The sequence below is a fragment of the Eulemur rufifrons genome, chromosome 20 (genome assembly GCF_041146395.1).
Source record: "Eulemur rufifrons isolate Redbay chromosome 20, OSU_ERuf_1, whole genome shotgun sequence".
Classification (NCBI taxonomy): Eukaryota; Metazoa; Chordata; class Mammalia; order Primates; family Lemuridae; genus Eulemur; species Eulemur rufifrons.
In genome coordinates, this window is record NC_091002.1 from 23,065,010 (window position 1) to 23,086,989 (window position 21,980).

Sequence of the window (21,980 nt, forward strand, 5' to 3'; positions counted from 1 at the left end):
TGTTGTGCAGTGATTACCAGAACATTTTCATCTTGCCAAAAAGAAATCCCATGCCAATTAGCAGTCACTCCGCATTCTCCCTTCCCTGCAGCCCTGGCAGCCACTAATCTATTTTCTGTCTCTCTGGATTTGCCTGTTGTGGGTATTTCATATCACCAGAATCATACACTATGTGGCTTTTTATGCCTGGTTTCTTAGCATAAGGTGATGGTTGTTACTCTTTTAAATAATAGCTTTATTGAAATATAATTCACATGCCATACAAGTCACCCATTGAAAGCATACCATTTAGTGGTTTTTCGTATATTCAGAGTTATGCGACTATCACCACAGTTGATCTTGAAACATTTTCATCACCTCAAAAAAGAAACACCATATCCTTTAGTAGCCATTTCCTCCCCAAGTCCCCCATCCTTGTGCAACCACTAATCTACTTTCTATCTCTGTATATTTACTATTCTGGACATTCCATATAAATGGAGTCATACAATACGTGGTCTTTTGTGACTGGCTGCCTTGCTTAACATAATGTTTTCAAGGTTAAGCCATGTTGTAGCATGTATCAGTACTTCATTCCTTTCTATTGCCAAGAAATATGTTCATCAGTTGATGGACATTTGGATTGTTTCCTCTTTATTAATTATCGTTAATAATGCTGCTGTGATTAATAATGCTGCTGTGAACATTGGAATACAAGTTTTTATGTGGATATATATTTTGATTTTCTATTTCAGTTGTCTTTTTTTTGTTTTTTTGTTTTAAGAGATGTGGTCTGGCTGTGTTGCCCAGGCTGGAGTGCAGTGGCTATTCACAGACGCGATCCCACTACAGATCAGCACGGGAGTTTTGACCTGCTTCATTTCTGACCTGGGCCAGTTCACCCCTCCTTAGGCAACCTGGTGGTACCCTGCTCTCGGGAGGTCACCATATTGATGCCGAACTTAGTGCAGACACCCGATTGGCATAGCACACTACAGCCCAGAACTCATGGGCTCAAGTGATTCTCCCGAGTAGCTGGAACTACAGGTGTGCGCCACCGTGTCTGGCTTCAATTGTCTTTTTAAAAAAATTTTCTTGATATATACTTAGGAGTGGAGTTACTGGGTCATAGTGTAACTGGTTACCATAGTGTAACTGGTTACACTAACTCCATGTTTAACTTTTGAGGACCTACCTGACTGCTTTCCAAAGCAGCTGTACCATTTTTACATGTCTACCAGCAATTTATGAAGGTGCCAGTTTCTCCACATCCTGGCCAGTGGTTATTATCTTTTTTATTATAGCCATCCTAGTGGGTATGAAGAGGTATCTCGTGATTTTTGCATTGTATTTCCCCAATGGCTTATGATGTTGACCATCTTTTTATGTGTTTATTGGCCTTTTGGAGAAATGCCTGTTTACCTGCTTTGCCTATTTCTTGATTGGATTATCTTTTTATTATATTGAGTTCTATTAGTTATTTCAGGGTACTGTTTCCTTATAAGACATGTAATTTGCAAGTATTTTCTCCCATTCGGTGGCTGTCTTTTCACGCTCTTCATGGTGTCCTTTGTAGCACAGAAGTTTTAAATTTTGATGATGTTCATTTTATCTAATTTTTGTCTTTTGTTGCTTGGGTTTTGGTGTGTATCTAAGAAATCATTGCCTAATTCAAGGTCACAAAGATTACCCCACATGTTCTAAGAGTTTTATAGTTTGATTTCTTATATTTAGGTCTTTGATCCATTTGAGATTATTTTACCATGTAAGGGTAGGGGTTCAGTGTTTTTCATTGCATGTGACTATCCAGTTGTCACAGCACCATTTATTGAAAACACTACTTTCACCATTGAAGTGTGTTGGCACCCTTGTCGAAAATCAGTTGGCCATAGAAACATGGGTTTATTTCTGTACTGGCAGTTGAAGATTTTGGCTATTATGCATCCCTTGTATTTGCATATGAATTTCAGGATAAGATTGTCATTTTCTGAAAAGAGGCCAGCTGGGATTTTGATAGTGCATTGAATCTGTAGGTCAGTTTGGGGAGTATTGCCATCTTACCAGTATTCTTCTGATCCACAAACCACAAGATATCTTTTCATTTTTTTAGGTTGTCTTTAATTCCTTTCAAAAATGTTTTGTTTTTATTGTGCAAGTCCTTTTTTTTTTTTTTTTTTTTTTGAGACAGTCTCACTCTGTTGCCCAGGCTAGAGTGCTGTGGCATCAGCCTACCTCACAGAAACCTCAAACTCCTAGGCTCAAGCAATCCTCCTGCCTCAGCCTCCCGAGTAGCTGGGACTACAGGCATGCGTCACCATGCCCGGCTAACTTTATTTATTTATATATATATATATATATATATATATATTCCATATAATTTCTTTCTATTTTTAGTAGAGACAAGGTCTCGCTCTTGCTCAGGCTGGTCTCGAACTCCTGAGCTCAAACGATCCACCTGCCTCGGCCTCCCAGAGTGCTAGGATTATAGGCGTGAGCCACCGTACCTGCCCTATTGTACAAGTCTTATACTTGTTTTTAAATTATTTGTGTATTCATGAATATCCCACATTTCTTTCTGATTCTAATTTCATTCCATTGTGGGCAGAGAACATACTTTGTATGATTTCAACCCTTTTAAGTTTATTGAGGCTTGTTTAGTGGCCTGACATTTAATCTATCCTGGAAAATGGTCTATGTGCACTTGAGTAGAGTGTGTTTTATGTTCTTGCCGCATGGGGTGTTCTACAGATGTCTGTTAGGTCTAGTTGGTTTATTGTACTCAGATGTTCTGTTTCTTTGCTCATCTGCCTACTTATCTATCCATTATTGAAAGCATGGTATAAAAGTGTCCAACTATTATTTTTGAATTGTCTATTTCCTTCAATGCTGTCAGCTTTTGCTTCATGTATTTTTGGGCTCTGTTGTTAGGTACATATATGTATATCTTCCTGATGGATTGACCATTTTATCATTATAAATTGTCCTTTCTCTCAATAGAAATGGGTTTTTAAATACAGTTTAAGCAAAGCTTTTTTAAAACAGTTTAAGCAAAATTGTATGTTGTATTAAAAGCATGTAAAATAAAAAAAATCTATGCACATCACCCCCAATCCCTGTAGAAATCAGTGTTAATAATTTGTGGTGTATTTTTGAGACCTTTTTAATAAACTTAGATTCACAAATGTTCTTTCAGGGAAAAAAGAAGAGTCATAGTAGTAATAATGTTCTGCAGCTTTTCAAAATTTAAAGCCACGTTGGATCCCAGAGATTACCTAATCTGACATACTTATTTTTAAAAATGAGAAATCTGAGTCCCAAGGAGGGGCATTGACTTGCCCAAGTTCCCATGGCGAATAGGTGGCTGGGCTGGGTTTCCTGACTTTTGCTACAGTGTTTCTTTCATTGAACCTCACTGCCTCCCAGAACAAGAGAGTCTTACAATACTGTGACAGATATTTGGGCCATGAGTTGTCATGGCAAAGATTGTTTTATAAGTTATGCTTTGAATTTTGAAGACTTTGTCCTTTTTTTTTTTATTTTTATTTTTTTATAGCTCCTTGTAGAAATTCTTATGAGGCCTACAATCTCTATCCGGGGACAGAAACTGAAAAGTAAGTATACTTGTCAGCCACTGGTCCTTAAGTCTCAATCTACTGATACGGTGGCAGTTTCCAGGAGTTGCTTTCTTCTTTCTCTTCCTAACTCTTAACAGTGAGGATATGCCTTATATTCAACTGCAAATTGTTCTCTCTACCCCTACTAAAGATCTCTCTTTATTCATTCTATACTGGGTAGAAATTCAGATCTGGTAGTTTAAAAGAAAAAGCATGAAAACCATTGGACTAAAAGAATTGCATCTTTTTTTTTTTTTTTTTTTGAGACAGAGTATCGCTCTGGTGCCCCTGGTAGAGTGCAAAAGTGTCATCGTAGCTCACTGCAACCTCAAACTCCTGGGATCAAGCAATCCTTCTGCCTCAGCCTCCCAAGTAACTGGGACTACAGGTGCACAACATTGTGCCCAGCTCATTTTTCTATTTTTAGTAGAGACGGGGTCTCACTCTTGCTCAGGCTGGTCTCTAACTCCTGAGCTCAAGTGATCCTCCCACCTCAGCCTCCCAGAGTGCTAGAATTACAGACATGAGCCACTGTGCCTGGCCAGAATTGCATCTTTATGCTTTCTAATAGTTCTTTGCTCCAGCTTTTATGTTTTCTTTGGAAATTCTTCTCATATGTAGCTAGCTGAGAAAGTAAGGAATAACCTTTAAGATCACTTAGTTTTATTTTTTCAAACACTTATTATTAATAGTTTTTTGTTATACAGGTGAGGTGATATATGTTCTTTGTAAAAAGTTAAGTCATTACCAGAGTTTATGTGGTAAAAATTCAAAGTGTTTTGGTAGTGCATTATTTCTTAAACTGGGTGGTGAGTATGTGGGTATTGTTCTATTATTATTCTTTATAACTTACATGTTATAAATATACTTTTTAGGTATTCAATATTTTATTTATTTTTTTAAGAGATAGGGTCTCACTCTGTTGCCCAGGCTGGAGTACAGTGGCTCTATCCATAGCTTACACTGTAGCCTCAAACTTCTGGGCTCAAACAGTCCTCCCACTCCATCCTCCCAAATAGCTAAGACTACAGGTACATACCACCACACCCAGATAATTTTTAAATTTTTTGTAGAACCAGGGTCTCGCTGTGTTGCCCAGGCTAGTCTGAGACTCCTATCCTCAAGCAGTCCTCCCGCCTCAGCCTTCCAAAGTGCTGGGATTAGAGGCATGAGCCACCGTGCCTAGCCTCAATATTTAATTTTTAAAAAAGAATGAGTGCACTTTACTCTGGGATTAAAAACCAGAGATTACTTCAATTAACATTTCATGAGTGCCCTTCTACAAACATTATGTATGTATTTTTTAATTAAAAAATTTTTTGCCCGTAACATCAATAGGACATAGTGTATAAGGTCTCATTTGTGTGTGCAGTTGTGGTTAAGAGGCTTCATATTCATCTTTAATGCATCAGCTTTGTACTCTGTCTAAATTGTTCCTTCATGTTCCCTCTCTCCTCTTCCAGCAAGTACCATCTTACTATTACTTGTTGGTGCACGTTTATTCTCTCTTCCCTCCACTAGATTTATAGGTTGCATGAGGGCTGAGACTTTCTTGCTTGCTTACTTTTTTTTCCTCATCTGCTCTAGAGTAGAATAAGTAAATACTTGATGAATGAGTGAATCCCAATTTCTTTTGAAAATGGAACATCTGGAAATAGATACACCAATCTGGTAATCTGGTGTTTCACCCTGCCCTGAGGTTGTTAAATAATCAAACCAAAAAGCTCCAGTAGGTTGAAAGGTAGTGATGAGGGATGCAGGACATCAGCATTGTCTCAGGATCATATGAGGCAGCCCATCTGGTCAAGCCAGCTTGGCAGGGCTACCCGTTGGAATCGCAGAGGGAAACCTAGCATTTTAGCATTTATGGCTGAATAAGAGTGCATGAAAACAGTTTTTGAAAATCGAAGCAGTCCCAAACAAAACACTTTGTTCATGGTTCATACTCAGTTTCTTCATCATCTGGTTTGGAGGTCATGAAAATTAAGTTTCCTTTCTTTGCTGTTCTCCTGTTCTTGCTCACAGGGAAATAGTGAATGCTTTCTTGGAATTAGTAGAAGGTCAGGCATTGAAAGCCATTTACCCAACACAAATAACAACAACAACAAAAAAAACTAAACATAACACTCGGTGATCTGTAGTATTAATAAAAATGACATCTTTTTTTGCTGCTAATAGACCTTTCAATGGAAATTTCTAACAAGAGCAATTAAGATGCTTATAGTTTAGATTCTAGTAGTTCTGCTATTGAAAATGTATCTTAAGGAACCAGTTTAATACAAGCATAAAAAGACTACACATATGTATTAAATTGCTTATTTGTAATCTATTTAAATAGCAACCCCCCCCCCCAAACCCATGATATAGCCTAAGCAAGACATAGGGAAAATGGCTTTATTAAATGATGGCATCACAACAGGTTGAAATTATGAAGACTGTGGAGCATAATAAGAAAATGGCTACTGTATCAAACCAAAAAGTGATAAGCAAATTGGTTTGTAGGTTCTGATGGGCACTGTGAAGATCTTTGGTAGACAAGGAGTGGGAGGAGGTATACCAACAGGAAAATAACCATCTTGAAGGGGATTGTAACAGTTGTTAGGTTGAAAAAACATAAACTGTCATACTGTCTTTTCAATGAGAAGAATAACCAATTATTCCCCTTTCACTTTCAGTAAGCGATGAAATGTCCAAGGACTGCTTGAGCATCCTGTATAACACCTGTGTCTGTGTAAGTACCCCTAGGACTCCGTTTGTCTCCCATATCCGCAGTGGTTGAGAAGGGAAGATTTGAGTGGGGGTGGCAGACATGAGAGCTATCTATCTTCAGATATTGGGGGAATTGGACTTATTTTATGTGTGTCTGAGAATCAGGACCAACTGGTAGAAATTGTGTGGAGGCAGAATTTTGTTAAGAGCCAGGGCTGCTTCAGCAGTTACTGAACTCCATTGTTCCTGGAAGTGTCCAAGCAGAGACTGTACAATTACTTGTCAAAAGGTAATAAGCATTGACAGTGTTTATGACCTTAAGACTCCTTTTAACTCTGTTATCCCTATTCCTTTGTTTTCCTTGTTAGGAAACAACAAGAACCACAAGCCCCACCCATATATTGAGCAGGACACTTTACTAGGTTGATCACTGAGCTGGGAAAATGGTGAATAAAGGAAGCAATTCGGTAGAAAGAAAAGAGCATAGTGTTTAGTGTTAGAACTTGATTTTGTGTTCTGGCCTTGGCTTAGTACACCTCCCTGAGCCTTAGTTTCTTATTCGTGGAGTGTGGTTAATAATCATATTAACATCATCAGGTTATTGTGAGAACTAAATGAGATAATCAATGTGAAAGCACTTTGTAAAGCAATATATAAATGTTAGTTTTTATAAGATGCAGTATCTGTCATTTAAGAGCTATGGTGCGGAAAACTGTGAACAGTGAATCATCATGGCAGAATGAGACAAGTGCAATCATATATTTTTTTCCTTCCACCCAAAAGTCACTGTGCAAAGACAAGTGCTATTATACAAGTGAAAACCATATGCTATGGAAATACAAAAGAAACAATTGACTCCATTTCATTTCTTGCCTCATTCAAAGAAAAGATTTTAGGTAACTTGTGGGAGTATGTAAAATCTACCAAGATCACAAACTTAGAAGTAGATACAAAAGAAAAGGATAGGGTGGGAACAAACATACAGCCAGGATATTGGACTGATATAAAAATGTAGACCATTAAATCATCTGTATTATGGATGGGGCACGAATTTGGGTGCCCCAAATTGGGTGCCCCTTTTAGCAGCTAACACAAATAGGGAAATATGCTTGAACACTTGTACAATTCAGCATCTATGATAGTGCTGTGCAATAGAGACACAATGCGAGCCACTTGAGTTATTTTAAATTTCCTTGTTGCCACATTTTTTTACAGTTAAAAATAAGTAGGAAGAAATAGGTGAAGTTGATCTTGATGATATATTTTATTTAACACAGTATATCAAGAATATTATTCCAACATGGAATCAAAATTTTTTTTTTTTTTTTTGAAACAGTCTTGCTCTGTCACCCAAACTAAAGTACAGTGGCATTATCGTAGCTCACTGCAACCTCAAACTCCTGGGCTCCGGTGATCCTCCTGCCTCAGCCTTCTGAGTAGCTGGGACTACAGGCGAGCACTACCACACCCAGCTAACTTTTCTGTTTTTTGTAGAAATGAGGTCTCACTCTTGTTCAGGCTACGATGTAATTATTAATGAAATATTTACATTCCTTTTTTGTTCTAAGCTTTTAGAATACAATGTGGTGGTGGTGTTTTAACACCCAGAGCGCATCTTAGTTTGGACTAGCCATGTTTCAAGTGCTTGATGGCCATGTGTAGCTAATGGCACAGACAAATCTATAAGATAAAAAACTAGTTATTTAGGAAATACACAATTATTCTTGCAACTTAAGCCAATAAGAGATTATCCTTATTAAGAAAAAAAAGAATGTATGATGTAATGACTCCATCATTGGCAACTTCCATAGGTCATTAGTTTTATGAGGCTGTTTTAAAATCATAACACCTAATATTAATCAGTGACATTCCAGTAAAATACAATTCAGTTTTTTAAAAAACAGTAAAGAACATGGTATGATATGGTCCAACTCTGTGATGCTCTGGCTTAATTCCAGATTAGATAGAGAATCTGGGGCTCTTAGAGGTGCACACCAATGCCTCCAGGGATCAGGCAGAAAACAGAAAATGTTTGAAATTGCCCGTGTTATAAAGGGGAGTCGTGTAAATTATGATTAGTCTGGAGCAAGTATGTCCTGTCTAAAGATAAAAACTAATAGCTAGGCCGGGCGCGGTGGCTCATGCCGGTAATCCTAGCACTCTGGGAGGCTGAGGCAGGAGGATCGCTCGAGGTCAAGAGTTCAAGACCAGCCTGAGCAAGAGTGAGACCCTGTCTCTACTAAAAAAATAGAAAGAAATTATATGGTCAGCTAAAAATATATATAGAAAAAAATTAGCCGGGCCTGGTGGTGCATGCCTGTAGTCCCAGCTACTCGGGAGGCTGAGGCAGGAGGATTGCTTGAGCCTAGGAGTTTGAGGTTTCTGTGAGCTAGGCTGATGCCATGGCACTCTAGCCTGGGAAACAGAGCAAGACTCTGTTTCAAAAAAAAAAAAAAAAAAAAAAAAAAGCGCTAGATAAAACTAAGTAGTTAGATAAAACTTGGTCTGATGGAGGCTAATTTGCAACTAACTCCTGATTTAGATGCTAAACAGAGACTTGGTCAAGAACCTATGATGAATATCATGGGGGGAAAAAAAAACTCCCCAGAAAAATGCATTTGTGCACAGTGTTTTATATATTATGTTAGAGATTTAAGAATTCGCCATGGAGAGGAAAAGAAGGATTGTGTATGGCTTTTTGGGTGGTTAATCCTGATTTGGAAAGCTTTTCAGAGGAAGAGGCATGTTAGCCAGTCTCTAAAAGGAGTAGAATATAGATAAATTGAAGAGAGAGAAAGGTTGGGTAGTCAAGGGTGGCTAGTTAGGGCAACAGGATTGTGTATTTGACAGCTTAGAGATATTGTCACGCTTTCAGAAAATAGTAAATTTATTTCTCTTTTTGTTCTATTTTTTTTGGATATTCCAGAACTTTTGCTTGTCTAAGTAAAGCTAGAATCAATCCTGTTTCATATCTTATGGCAGTGTAGGTACCGTATTTGGCTGGAAAATAAAAGCTTTTTTCCCCTAACATGCCAGTGCTCCAACTGGAGAACAGAAGTGTAACATTAATTAATACAGAATCAGACTGAGATTGCTTTCTTTAATGTGCTACTTAATATTGTGATCCTTGCAGGTTTATATACTCAGCACATTTTTTATTGACACATCTCATCCCACTGATTGTAAAATGCTTCCTGACTTAAGGTTCCCATTTACCAGACTGTGTTTGCCTACGTACTTAATTATATTCTTTAAAAGGAAGTCAGGTTTGTTGCAATCTGCCTTTAGGAATTTTTTCAGCTTAGAGGCTGAAAAGAGTGAAGAAAGAAATATTAAAGCCACTAAGCTCTAATTGCCCTAAAGTAGTAGGAGTGGGGTGTGGGGGTGTGTGGGGGCATTTAAGCTCGCAATATGGTAGTTTTAAGTCCACGCTTTTTCAATTCATCTTTTAAAATTTACTTTTAATTGACATGTAGCAATTGTACATATTTATTGGGTAAATAGTGATATTTTGATACATATACTATAGATACTCTATGTATGGTGATTAGATCAGGATGATGAGCGTGTCCATCATCTCAAACATTTATCATTTCTTTGTGTTGAGAACATTTAAAAATTGAACCTAACTTTTGAAATCTTTCACCTCCTGGTTCCTTTACTTCCCTCACGCCTCTTGTTTTTTATTCCAGTCTTTCAGCAAACCTTGATAAATACCCACCATGTTCCAGGCCTACTCCTAGATACCAGGGACCCAGAGGTGAATAAGGCATAGGCCTGCCCTCAGAGGGTCCTAGTTAATGGGTTGGGAGTGGGGGACATGGCAAAGGATCTGGGGAGGTGCAGACCAGGTGCTTTGAGGCCTCAGAGGAAGGGGGATTGTGTATGTGTGGGGTAGCTCAGGAAAGACTTCATGTAGGAAGTGGCATGCTGAAGAGCTGGTAGGCTTGCCTATTCCTATCTTTGATACTTATTTGTTTCATAAATAACAAAGCATGTTTTGGGCTGAAAAAAATAGCAAATGTAGATAAGATAAATACAGAGTATAATCAGGTATCATCCCAATAACCAGATTAAACAACTGTGAGCAGTTTGTTATGAACAATTTCAGACTTGTTTCTGTATGTTGGCATGTATGCAAGCACCATTTTGTGGCCAGCTTTTTTATTCTACAAAAATCATAAACATTTAGCTACATCATTTTTTCTTTTCTTTTTCTTCTTCTTTTTTTAGAGATGGGCTCTTTGTGCAGGCCGGTGTTAAACTCCTGGCCTCAAGTAATCCTCCTGCCTTGGCCTCCCAAAGTGCTGGGATTACAGGCAGGAGCCACTGTGCCTAGCCTTTTTTTTGTTTGTTTTTGAGATAGTCTCACTCTGTTGCCCAGGCTGGAGTGCAGTGGCCGCACTGTAACCTCAAACTCCCGAGTTCAAGCAGTCCTCCTGCCTCAGCCCCCCCAGTAGGTGGGACTTCAGGCACACAAAACCATGCCAGGCTAATTTTTTTTATTTTTTGTAGAGGTGAGGGGTCTCGCTATGTAGCCCAGGCTGGTCTTGAACTCTTGGTCTCAAGTCATCCTCCTACCTCCACCTCCCAAAGTACTGGGATGTGAGCCACTGCACAGCATCTCTTCTGATAGTATATTCCATAGTGTGAGGATAGCATACTTGATTTATCTTTTCCACACTGGTAGACATTTACATTGTTTCTATAGTCTATTAATAAATGGTGCTGGGTTAAACATTCAGCATGTAGGATTTTAACAGGGCGGTATGGAGTTGGTGAAGGCATTCCCAAATGGAAGAACAAAGTGGTAGAAATGACACCCTGTGTACATGGGTGTTAACAGCAAGTCATTCAGCCTGACCCCAGCATAAGGTAAGTTTCAGGGAGATTATCCCTGACAGATACTTTGTGCCTATTGGAAGGATGGATTTTTGAATATCAAGCAGAAGAGTAGGATTTAATTGAATAGCAAAGGAGGCTTGAAGTTTTTTGATTACTCCAAGAAGATCACTTTGGCTATGGAATGTAGGCTAAGTAAGAGACTTACTTGGCGATGTTTATATTTATACACATCATCTAATTGAAATCCTTTCAATGACTTTTGAGATGCCTACTTTACTGGTGAAGAAATGGAGGTACTAAGGTGAGAAGTGATTTGTTCAAGATCATACAGCTGGAATTGGAACTTGGATCTGACCCCTAAGTCCATGCTTCAAACACTGTTAGATTTCAGATTTAAGAATGGCCTTCAGAACTCCTTTATAAGGCCTCTCAGGAACCACTGTCTTGTTTTCTTATGTTCTCATGTTAATAGAATTCTAAGTGGAATCACCCACATTAGTCACCACCTTCTGTTCCAAATGACTTCGGTTTGTTTTCTAAATGGAGACATTTGGGGTTTAGACTTTACAGGCCAACTGAGGCCACTGTCTCCTGCTTTTCTGTCATTCTCAGCTCCAAAATGGACTCCCAGTTGTGTAGCCTGGATGTTTGGAGGCTTTTGTTCCATGGCTGGGGAGTTTACAGATGTTTCCCACAGTTAAGTAATGGCATCCCAGTTTTGTTGGCTAGTGCCAATTTTCAGAGGTTGGATTGTTTCTTTAGTGTCTGGATGGATGCCTTGCTCTTCATATTTTATTTTGTTATTTAACCTTTTCTACCTTTTCTCCCTTGTGGCAGACGGAAGGAGTTACAAAGCGTTTGGCAGAAAAGAATGACTTTGTGATCTTCCTGTTTACTCTGATGACAAGTAAGAAGACCTTCTTACAAACAGCAACTCTCATTGAAGATATTTTGGGTGTTAAAAAGGTGAGCTGTGTCCTTCAGTAGATGGCTGACCAGATGAGGGAGGGTTTCTCAGACCAGTGATTTCTCAAACTTGAATAATATACAGAACTCTTAGAAAAGAAATTCTTCTAGATTCCTAGTGTTAAATTATTTTTTGTTACTTAGATAAGTTCAAGTATAAAACTAGATTATATTCTTTATTTTTAATTTTTTTTAAATTTTTTAATTTGTAGAGACAGGGTTCTCACTGTGTTGCCCAGTCTGATCTCAAACTCTTGGCCTCAAGAGATCCTCCCACCTCAGCCTCCCAAAGTGCTGGTATTAAAGGCATGAGCCACTGCATGCAGCCAAAAATTAGATTATACTCTTTATACTAATGGGTTTTATATGACCATAAAACCTAAACAAATACATAAATTCAAATCAAACTAATTATAGAACTCAAAACTTCAGATTGATGTCATGAATTTAATGTGATGGCTAATGTTAACTTTGCTGGAGTCAAATTGCCTCTTGCTAGTTATTATGGGGCAAGTTCTTTTTAGCATACCTATATCATTGTGTGCTGTGTGGTGACTCCATTCTCCTACCATTTTTGGTATCTGATCTGTTGTAAAACCTTCATTCATTAGGAAATGCTCCCGTTGAGTGGTGGTGTTTGGTTCACTGATTAAGTCCACTTCTATTTTTTATCATCAGTATTCAACAAGTAAAGTTGGTTTAATTGGCACCAACATAGTAGGAGACACAAAAGTGAGCACTGAAATCCTGCCACTTGGTCATAAGGTGACATTGAAATGACCTGTAGTTTTTTGTTTTTGTTTTTTTAAAAAACTATGATTGAAATGAAATGAAAATACTAAGTTAAAAATCTCTCATTAAAGGATCAGAGTCCCCCAAAATACATCCATAGACCTCTCTGTTAGAGACTCACTATGTCAGATTTTTGTTGTAGTGCTTGTGAGGACCTGGAGCTTATTTCCCTAGTCCTTATCTGTCCTAAGCCTCCATTTAGGCTGCTGGTTGGCAGGTTTCTTCCTTTTGTTACTGAGCAGCCACCTAGAGGTTGCTGTTGCAAAGAAGAGGGTGTCCACAAACACTGCAGTGGCCCTGAACTTCATTTCTGTCTTTCTGCTGCAGTTTCCCTAGGACTTGCTTGTCATTGCCTAGGCAGAAGGAGCACAAGTGGCCTATTGTCTGTAGGAACACTTTGGAGATGTGTGCGGGCCCCAGACAGACCCTTTGTGCCCTTTGATAAAAAGGCTTTGTTATTTTTCCAATAATTGTGGGCTCCAGCCAATGTGTGAGATGGGGGCCTCCAGGGTGGAAAATTCAGATTCCCTGGCAGTCTCAGCACCAGACTCTAGGATTCTCTTTCACAGCTTTTCCCACCTGCCCCCTCCTGCCCTCTTACTCCTCATTGCTTTTTGTGTTGCCAAAAATGGCGGTGGGTTCTACCAAACATTATGGGTATCTTGGTGCAGTTTGAAAGGGGGAAGATAGACACCATAAAGAAAGTGGAAACCCAGGCCTGGCATGGTGGCTCACATCTGTAATCCCAGCATTTGGGAGGCTGAGGCAGGAGGATTGCTGGAGGCCAGGAGTTCAAGACCAGCCTAAGCAACATAGCGAGACCCCATCTCTATAAATGAAAGTGGAAACCCAAACCACTGGGAGAAGATCTTTGCAGCTCATGTAATTAACAAAGGAGTGGTATTCAGAATTTATCAAGAATTCTTACAAAATCAGCATGAAAAAGACAAATAGCCCAGTAGAAAAAATGGACAATGATATGAACAAGCATTTCATAGAAGAGAAAGAAGTGGTCCATAAATGTAAGAGAAGATGCTAAACTTCATTGATAATCAAGGAAATGTAAATCAGTACCACAATGACGGGGAGAGAGCAAATGTTGGTGAGAATGTATATCACTGGAAACATTTTTATGCTGCTGATAATTTTTTATATCAGAATATATTTATACTTTTTTTGCTTTATAGTTGAGCATGCACATACCTTGTGCCCCAACACCTAGGAAGCTCTGCCCTGAGAGCTGAGGTGTCAGTATTTTGCCATGGGTCCCCTATAACCTGTGCCTGGGCACACTCCTGGGGGAGACCAGTCCTGAAACAGTGATTCTTAGAAATGAAAACAGTAAACCAATTGAAACCAAAAGGATTCTGAAATCAGTGCAGTGGGTTTACCAGCTAAATAGAACAGCAAAGTGTATTGTGTAAGGATACCATTTGAGGAAGCTTTTGCTTCATATTTATGTATGTGTTTATATGTTCCACATGTATGTTTACTGAGTTTTTATTCTTGATCATTATTAGAACAGTTTGGAAGCCACTGCCCCAGCAAAACTTCTGCATGTGTGCATCAAGAGACACATAAGAATGTTTATAGCATCATTGTTTCAGAGCAAAAAACAAACCAAGTCTCTAATCCATCAGCAGGCGAAGGGATGAATGTACTCTCTTCATACAATGGAATATTACAAAGTAGAAATGAATGAACTGTTGCTATAGGCAACAATATAGCTGAGTAATAGAAATGATTGAGTGATAGAAGCCAGTTGCAGAAAACTATAAATAGTATATCATTTTTACAAAGCTCAAAAATAAAAGCAAATCATTTATATGATAAAACTATTTTTTAATGGCAAGGCAATAGTAAACAATTCACGATAGTGGTTACCAGAGGCGGAGAGATGCAATAGGGGAGGCATAGACAGCTTTCATTTTGTTATACTGTGTAATTTATGTTGTATGTATCAAATGTTAAATAAAAATTAAAAAGAACTGGGCTGGGGGGACCTGGTTTGGGGACCCACACACTGAGTTACAGCAGGGCTAGAGGAACAGATGAGCTGAAAGTCACAGTGTCTAGCAGTAATTTTAGCTAACATTTGTTGTGTGCTGGCGAAAGGAAAAGCAAAGGTGAAAGCAGCTGTTCCCAGATGCCCCCTCCACAGCAAACTCCTGTCCTCCTCCATTACCAGAAATAGAGGGGAGTGGGATTCTTGAGGCTTCTCGGAATCATTCACTTGTTCACTGCACACATACTGATACCCTTGCTACCAGATCCGATGCATTGAGGCTATGGAGAAAAGGTAGGACATAACCTTCCCTCAAAGCAGTGTCAGATTATTTGGGAAACAGGTGCAGGCACAGATAATTACGAGTTCATATGGTATGTGCAGTGAAAGAGAAATACCCAATCTGGTGGAAGTTAAATAAATAGTGGGAAGAAGGATAAGCAGGTATTATCTGAGGAATACAAGGATGGTTCAAAATGAGAAAAGCTCGTGTAGTACATTACATCTGCAGATTTTAAGGAAGAAAAAAAATATAACCAAGTAACAATGGGCATTTTATAAAATTCAATTCTCAATCATAATAAAAGCTAGGAATAGAAGGAAAATTCCTTAACTTGTTATAGGCTATCTATTAAGACTTACAGTAAATACTAAACTTAATTTTGAAATTTTGGAAATATTTTTATTAAAGTCAAGAAAAAGCTAAGAATTCCTGCTCTCACTTCAGATCAATGGTCACATGTACATGTACACAAGGAACACCTATAGGAGGGTTCATTGCAAGACTGTTAAATAGTGAAAAGTTGTAGTTTACCTAAATATATATTAAAAGAAGAATGATTAAATTGTGGGGTAAAACAGTCATTTTTCACCAGAGCTGCTTGTATCAGTGTAGATAAAACTCAAAATGTTGAGTCAAAGGTAAATTGTAGTATGATATTCACACTGCGCATGCAGAGCAATACCATGTATTTTAATGGAAATATTTATATGTATAAAAACATGCATGGGAATAATAAATACAGAGTTCAAAATAACAGAAACCTCTGGGAGAGAAAGGGGAATGTAACTGGATGGAGGATACACAGAGGCCTTCACCTATATTTGAAATGTTTTGTTCTCAAAAGGAGGAAAATCTGTAGCAAGAATGTTAATTTGTGATTTATAAAACTTGAGTGGTAGGCATTTCTTGTTTTAAATAGGCAAAATGCACCACAAGAACAAATGGAGAGAGTGAAAATAGTGGTGCTCAAAGGATAAATTTAATCCTCAGACTAATCCTATGAGGTAAGTTAGTCCCATTTTACAGGTAAAGAGGCAAAGACTAGGAACGTTCCATAACTTACCTAAGGTTGCACAGCTTCAAATTGTGGAGCTGAGTTGTGAACCTAAGTGGTCCAGCTACTGAGCTCCACTTTGGGGGGAATGCAAAAGAGAGGCACAGCCCAGGGTCTTTAGTGAATTGAGCATGGAAATTGTTTTATTTGTGTCTTCTGTAGGAAATGATCCGACTAGATGAAGTCCCCAATCTGAGTACTTTAGTATCCAATTTCGATCAGCAGCAGCTTGCTAATTTCTGCCGGATCCTGGCTGTCACCATTTCAGAGATGGATACAGGGAATGATGACAAGCACACACTTCTTGCCAAAAATGCTCAGCAGAAGAAGAGTTTGAGCTTGGGGCCTTCTGCAGCTGAAATCAACCAAGGTAAAGTCTCTAGGTTTTCAGAATTTTGATGTTGTAGCTCTGAGACCCTTCCTAAATCATCTGGTCAGTCTCTCTAGAGATTAGTCCATGTGAGGGCTCCTAGAGTCCACTTAGAGTTTGTGAAATTTTTGTATATCTGTTCATTATTGAGGGGATCAAGTTCCATAGCTTTCATCAGATTTTTGAATGGGCCTAGGACCTCAAAAAACTTAAGAACCACTGTTTATCAGAATTACAAACTCTTATGCTCTTTGATCTACTAAGCCTCTTCTGGACTTAGTAGATTTTATAGATTTGATGTATATATACAGTAGTCACTCCTTATCTGCAGTTTCACTTTCTGTGGTTTCAGTTATCTGTGGTCAACTGCAGTCTGAAAATATTAAATGGAAAATTCCAGAGAAACTATAACATGTAATTTTATTACAGTATGTTGTTATAGTTGTTGTGTTTTATTAGTAGTAGTTGTTAATCTCTCACTGTGCCTAATTTACAAATTCAACTTTATCATAGGTATGTATGTATAGGAAAAAACATAGCATGCATAGGGTTCAATACTGTCTGCAGTTTCAGGCATCCACTGGGGGTCTTGGAATGTATCCCCCAAGGATAAGACATAGGAAACTACTGTACAAGATTATTCATTGCAACATTGTTTATAATAACAAAAGACTAGAAACCTGAAGTTTCATCAACAAGAGACTACTTAATTTATAGAATATTTATATACTGGAAAACTGTGTAGCTTTAAAAAAACAAAAGAATAAAGAAGATCTCTATGTACTGGTATAGAAAAATCTCCAAGATATATTGATGATAAGAAGGAAAATGCAGAATAGCATGTATAATATGATACTTTTTGTGTTAAGGCAGAGAGGAAGAATTAAGACCATACATTTGTTTGTTCATATATGATATGCATAAAGAAATTGAACAGATACACAAGAAGCCTAAAAGTGATTACCTGTTAGGAAGTGGCTGGTAACAGTAGATGGTGTCAGTAGTGGGAGTGGGATTTCTTTCTTTAATCATTTGGTTTTCAGAACCCCGTGAGTATATTAATTACTTTAAAAATAAAAACACACTATTCTAACCAATGTACCCCACATATTTCTTTACAGTAGCAAAAGATCTGTTCTTTTGATAAAGTATCCTTGCCTGAGCAGATTTCAGGGAAACTGTTTTGGCCGTAAGAGTGTAGGTAATTCATATTTGAACTGAAACATTTATGTGTCCTAAAAGCTAGTTCTTGAATATTAACAGGCTGGAAATATTATTGATACAAAAACGTATGTGTATACCTTAAGGTACACCAAATAAAATAACAAAAATGCATCATTAAAAAACAGCAGTGGAAAACCATGACCATCCCAAGGTAGCCCTGATGATGCTCTGCAAACTAACTTTGTTTCTGAAGTCCTTGGCTGGCTGTGTGCGTTCCCAGGGCTAGCTCTGCAGAGTTGCTAAGCACTACACAGCAGCCTCCCTTCCTAATCCTGAGTATGAGTCCTCTATTAACCCTGTGAACTTCCAGCTTTATAATAGTTATGAATGCCAGGTGGTCATAACTGTACTTTATAAGTTATTAGGGAATGTAATTTTCCATGCTTTAATCATACATAAAGATAGAAGTTTGTGGACTCTGTGAACTTCCCTCCAGGTTTGGTTTTCTTCTTGTCCATAGATACAAGGCCTCCCTTGGTCTGTGTAGAGTTTTCTTCCCACTCCCCCTTTCTTGTGACTTTTAGGGAGTTCTGATTTTAGTAAATCATAAAATATAAATTTTTAAAAAAATATGTGAACTTCTTTATAACTAAATTATGTCAGCTAAATTATACCTCAAAGCTGACTTACACACATGTTCGCTGACAAAAGGTAACATTTGTTAAGTTCTTGCTATATGCAAACACTGAGCTGACTGCTTTACCTAGAAGTGATTTTATTTAATCCTCCAGGCAGTCTGTGGCATAGAAATTAGTATCCCCATTGCACATATGAAGAAACTGAAGGCCAGAAGGTTCAGTACCTTGCTGCTGTAATGTGATCTGTCGTTGACCAAAGCATTATTATGGAGTGCATGACTGTAAATGGAATTATATGATACGTGATTTTGTATCTGGTTTCTTTCACTTGGCATAATCTTTCTGAGGTTCATTCATGTTGTAGGTATCAGTACTTCATTCCTTTTTATGGTTGAATGGTATTCATCATATGTATATACCACAGTTTATTCATTTATCAGTTAATGGACATTTAGGCTGTTTTCATCTTTTAGCTGTTTTGTGTGGTGACCGTTGCTGTTGGTTTCTTTTCTATCCTTCCAGGGAGACTTAATGCATATATAAGTAAATATGTACAGGCATTAGTCATGTTAAAGAAGGTTAAATGATGGAGTCAGGATTTGAACCTGAATTTGTCTTTAAAGTTTATTATGGTCTTATGCTGATCAGTATTTCCCCCTTCCTCATTGTTGTGAGTAAAATGGGATTGGTGGAAATGGGCTTGGTGCAAATATGAATTGCATAATTGTTCAGTTTCTTTCTTTACCTTAAAAAAATTGTTCTTCATCTTTCATCCTGCTAGTAAATGTAACAAGAAAATCAGACACTATAGATAAGTAATTTTAAAAGGAGCATTTATATCCTCTCCTGTTTAGGAACAGCCACAGTAAATACTTTGGTATATATGCTTCCATTCTTTATATATTTTAAAGAAAAAAATATTTAACTTTTTGAAGAAAATGAGCTTAAACTAATACTATTTAATAATTTTTTTTATCTAACAAGTAAATCTAAACAGCTTTGTTGAGTCACTACATAAAGATGCATGTGTTGTTATTAATGTCTATGTTGTATTTCATTGTATGGATGTATCATTGTATTTAATCTGCTGCTGGTGAACATTTAATCATCTCCACCTTTCTGCTAGAACAGAAACCACATCAGTGAACATCTTTATACAGATACCTTTATATATATCACTGGTTATTTTCTTATGGTAAATTCCTAGAAATGGACCTATTGGCTCAAAGACATGCAAATTTAAAGCATAAAGGTTATTCCAATTTATATTATCACCAATAGATTTAAAAAGAGCCTATTCCCTGCACCTGCTAAAAATTGAATTTATCTCTATAACTTTATTACTGTTCTACCTTGGCATTTCGTTTTGGAAGAGCAGCTCTAACTAGCTGCTGCTATCAGAGTAAGAATCATTCCTGTCATGCAGATTGTTTGTTGAGGGCTTTAGAGCTGGTTTTGCTGGTCTCTGTTTTGAAAATTTCCTCTCTTTTTCTCTCTCCCTGGCAGCGGCCCTTCTCAGCATCCCTGGCTTTGTTGAGCGGCTTTGCAAACTGGCAACTCGAAAGGTGTCAGAAACAACGGGCACAGCCAGCTTCCTTCAGGAGTTGGAGGAGTGGTACACATGGTTAGATAATGCTTTGGTGCTAGATGCCCTGATGCGAATGGCCAATGAGGAGTCAGAACACAATCAAGGTACTAGGGGTGGGTCCCCTGAGTGATAGAGAGCTTTTCCTTGGGTCCCTGGGGCCATTCTTCATCTCCTTTCCAAGAAAGATTAATTTGAGATTCGCTCAGAGTTTTCCTCAAGGCAATTCTAGACAATGACTATTAGGACTCTTTTGATAGCTAGTTCCGGAAACTAGCTATCAAGACTCATTGAACTCTCTCAAAGTGGACCTGATTGCAGGGAGAAGGGTTTTGTTGTAGAACCTGAGGCACCTGTGTCTCAGGGACAGCACTCTTCTCTCTTGCTGTGCCCTGCCTTTTTCTGGTCCCCTTAATGGGACTAGGCAATAGGCTGCCTAGTAAATGAGTAGACCTCTAGTCTCTGGTCCACCTTCCTTGTGAAGGACTCTGGGTCTTGGGTCAGCATTTGACTGTGGCCAGCAGCATGGGGTCAGATTGTTCAAACCCAAGAATTCTCAGCTCCCAAACAAAGAATGTGGTATCTCACTGAGAGAGGCAGGCTTTCAATTTTTCTCATCCCCTCCAACTCCAAGTTGAAGAGGCAAAGTTCTTGGTGAGTATAGCAAAGAGGTCAGTGGCTCCATTCTTCCACCCAGCTCACTCATAGTGTGGAAGCTCTATGCCAGATGCTTCAGGCCAAGAATGCTATGGCTCCAATTGCCCTTGTCCCTGCTCACTTGTATATAGAGGTTCCACACCAGGAGAGGCAAGCCCAGAGACTAGAGGCTACTGACCATGCTCAGAGTACTGGCTCAGAGAATTTGCCCAAGAGGAAAGGCAGTTGGTAAAAACAAAGTGTGGAGAAGTTCAAACATAAGAGCATTCTCAAAAGCAGTGGAGATTTTGATGGTAAGCAAATAAAAGGAGACCCGTAGCTCTTCTTAATTAAGAACAAGCCAAACCATAGACCAGCTAGTTCACTAGAGAACCAGGGAAAGAGAAAGCTAATAAGGTCAGAGCAAACCTCAGTCTCAAAAACTGCCCCTTCCTGAATTCAAATGAATCAGACTTTGGAGCAATTTATGCCCCAGAGCATTGTCAAAAACAGAAGAGAATTCATACAGCAATTAGTGGAGCCTGACAGCTGGGTATCATACCAGAAGAGGCCGAAAGCTTAACAGAGAGATCATGGAAAAAGCTAGTCAAAGAGAGTCCTGCTAAATGTCATCCCAGGGAGACTCTGTGCATGCCCAGGACTACACCAGTCTATAGGGGAAATAGACATTACTAAAATAGTTTAGCCAAGTCATTAAACATTGCAAACAACAGCAACAAACTCTGGAAGGAGGAAGGGGAATCAGTAGCCAGAGTTGCTACAATATATTAGCAGAAATGTCCAATTTTTAACAAAAATTATGAGACACAGAAAGAAACTGGAAAATATGACCCATACACAAAAAAAAAGCAGCCAATACATATTGCCCATGAGAAGGCCCAGATGTCAGATTTAACAGTGACTTTAAAGCAGCCATTATAAATATGATCAAAAGAACTTAAACTATGCTTAAAGAAGTAAAGGAAGCTATGATGATCATGTCTCATCAAATAGAGAATAACAGTAAAAAGATAAGAAATATGAAAAAGAGCCAAATGGAAGTTCTGGAGTTGAAGAGTATCGTAATTAAAACGAATAATTGATGAGAAGGACTCAACAGTAGATTTGAACTGGCAGAAAAAAGAATTGCCAAACTTGAAGATAGATCAACAGAGATTAAGCATTCTAAAGAACAGAGGGAAGAAAGAATAAAGAAAAATGTACAGAGCCTTAGAACAATGTGGAACACTGTTAAACACACCAAGATAGGCATAATGGGAGTACCAGGAGTAGATAAGAGAGAAAAAGAAGCACAAAAATAATGCTGAAAACTCCCCAAA

General features: G+C 38.3%; 1 protein-coding gene across 2 annotated transcripts in view; it reads left to right on the plus strand.

Moving 5' to 3' along the window:
- The window catches only part of TRPC4AP (transient receptor potential cation channel subfamily C member 4 associated protein), a 75,421-nt gene that overhangs the window by 28,108 nt on the left and 25,333 nt on the right, over positions 1-21,980 (plus strand). For both annotated transcript variants that reach the window (XM_069495431.1, XM_069495430.1), the window contains exons 4-8: positions 3,533-3,590; positions 6,269-6,324; positions 11,985-12,113; positions 16,410-16,617; positions 19,926-20,111. In XM_069495431.1, the coding sequence (XP_069351532.1) occupies positions 3,533-3,590; positions 6,269-6,324; positions 11,985-12,113; positions 16,410-16,617; positions 19,926-20,111 (637 nt within the window). The remainder of the gene's footprint in view (positions 1-3,532; positions 3,591-6,268; positions 6,325-11,984; positions 12,114-16,409; positions 16,618-19,925; positions 20,112-21,980) is intronic.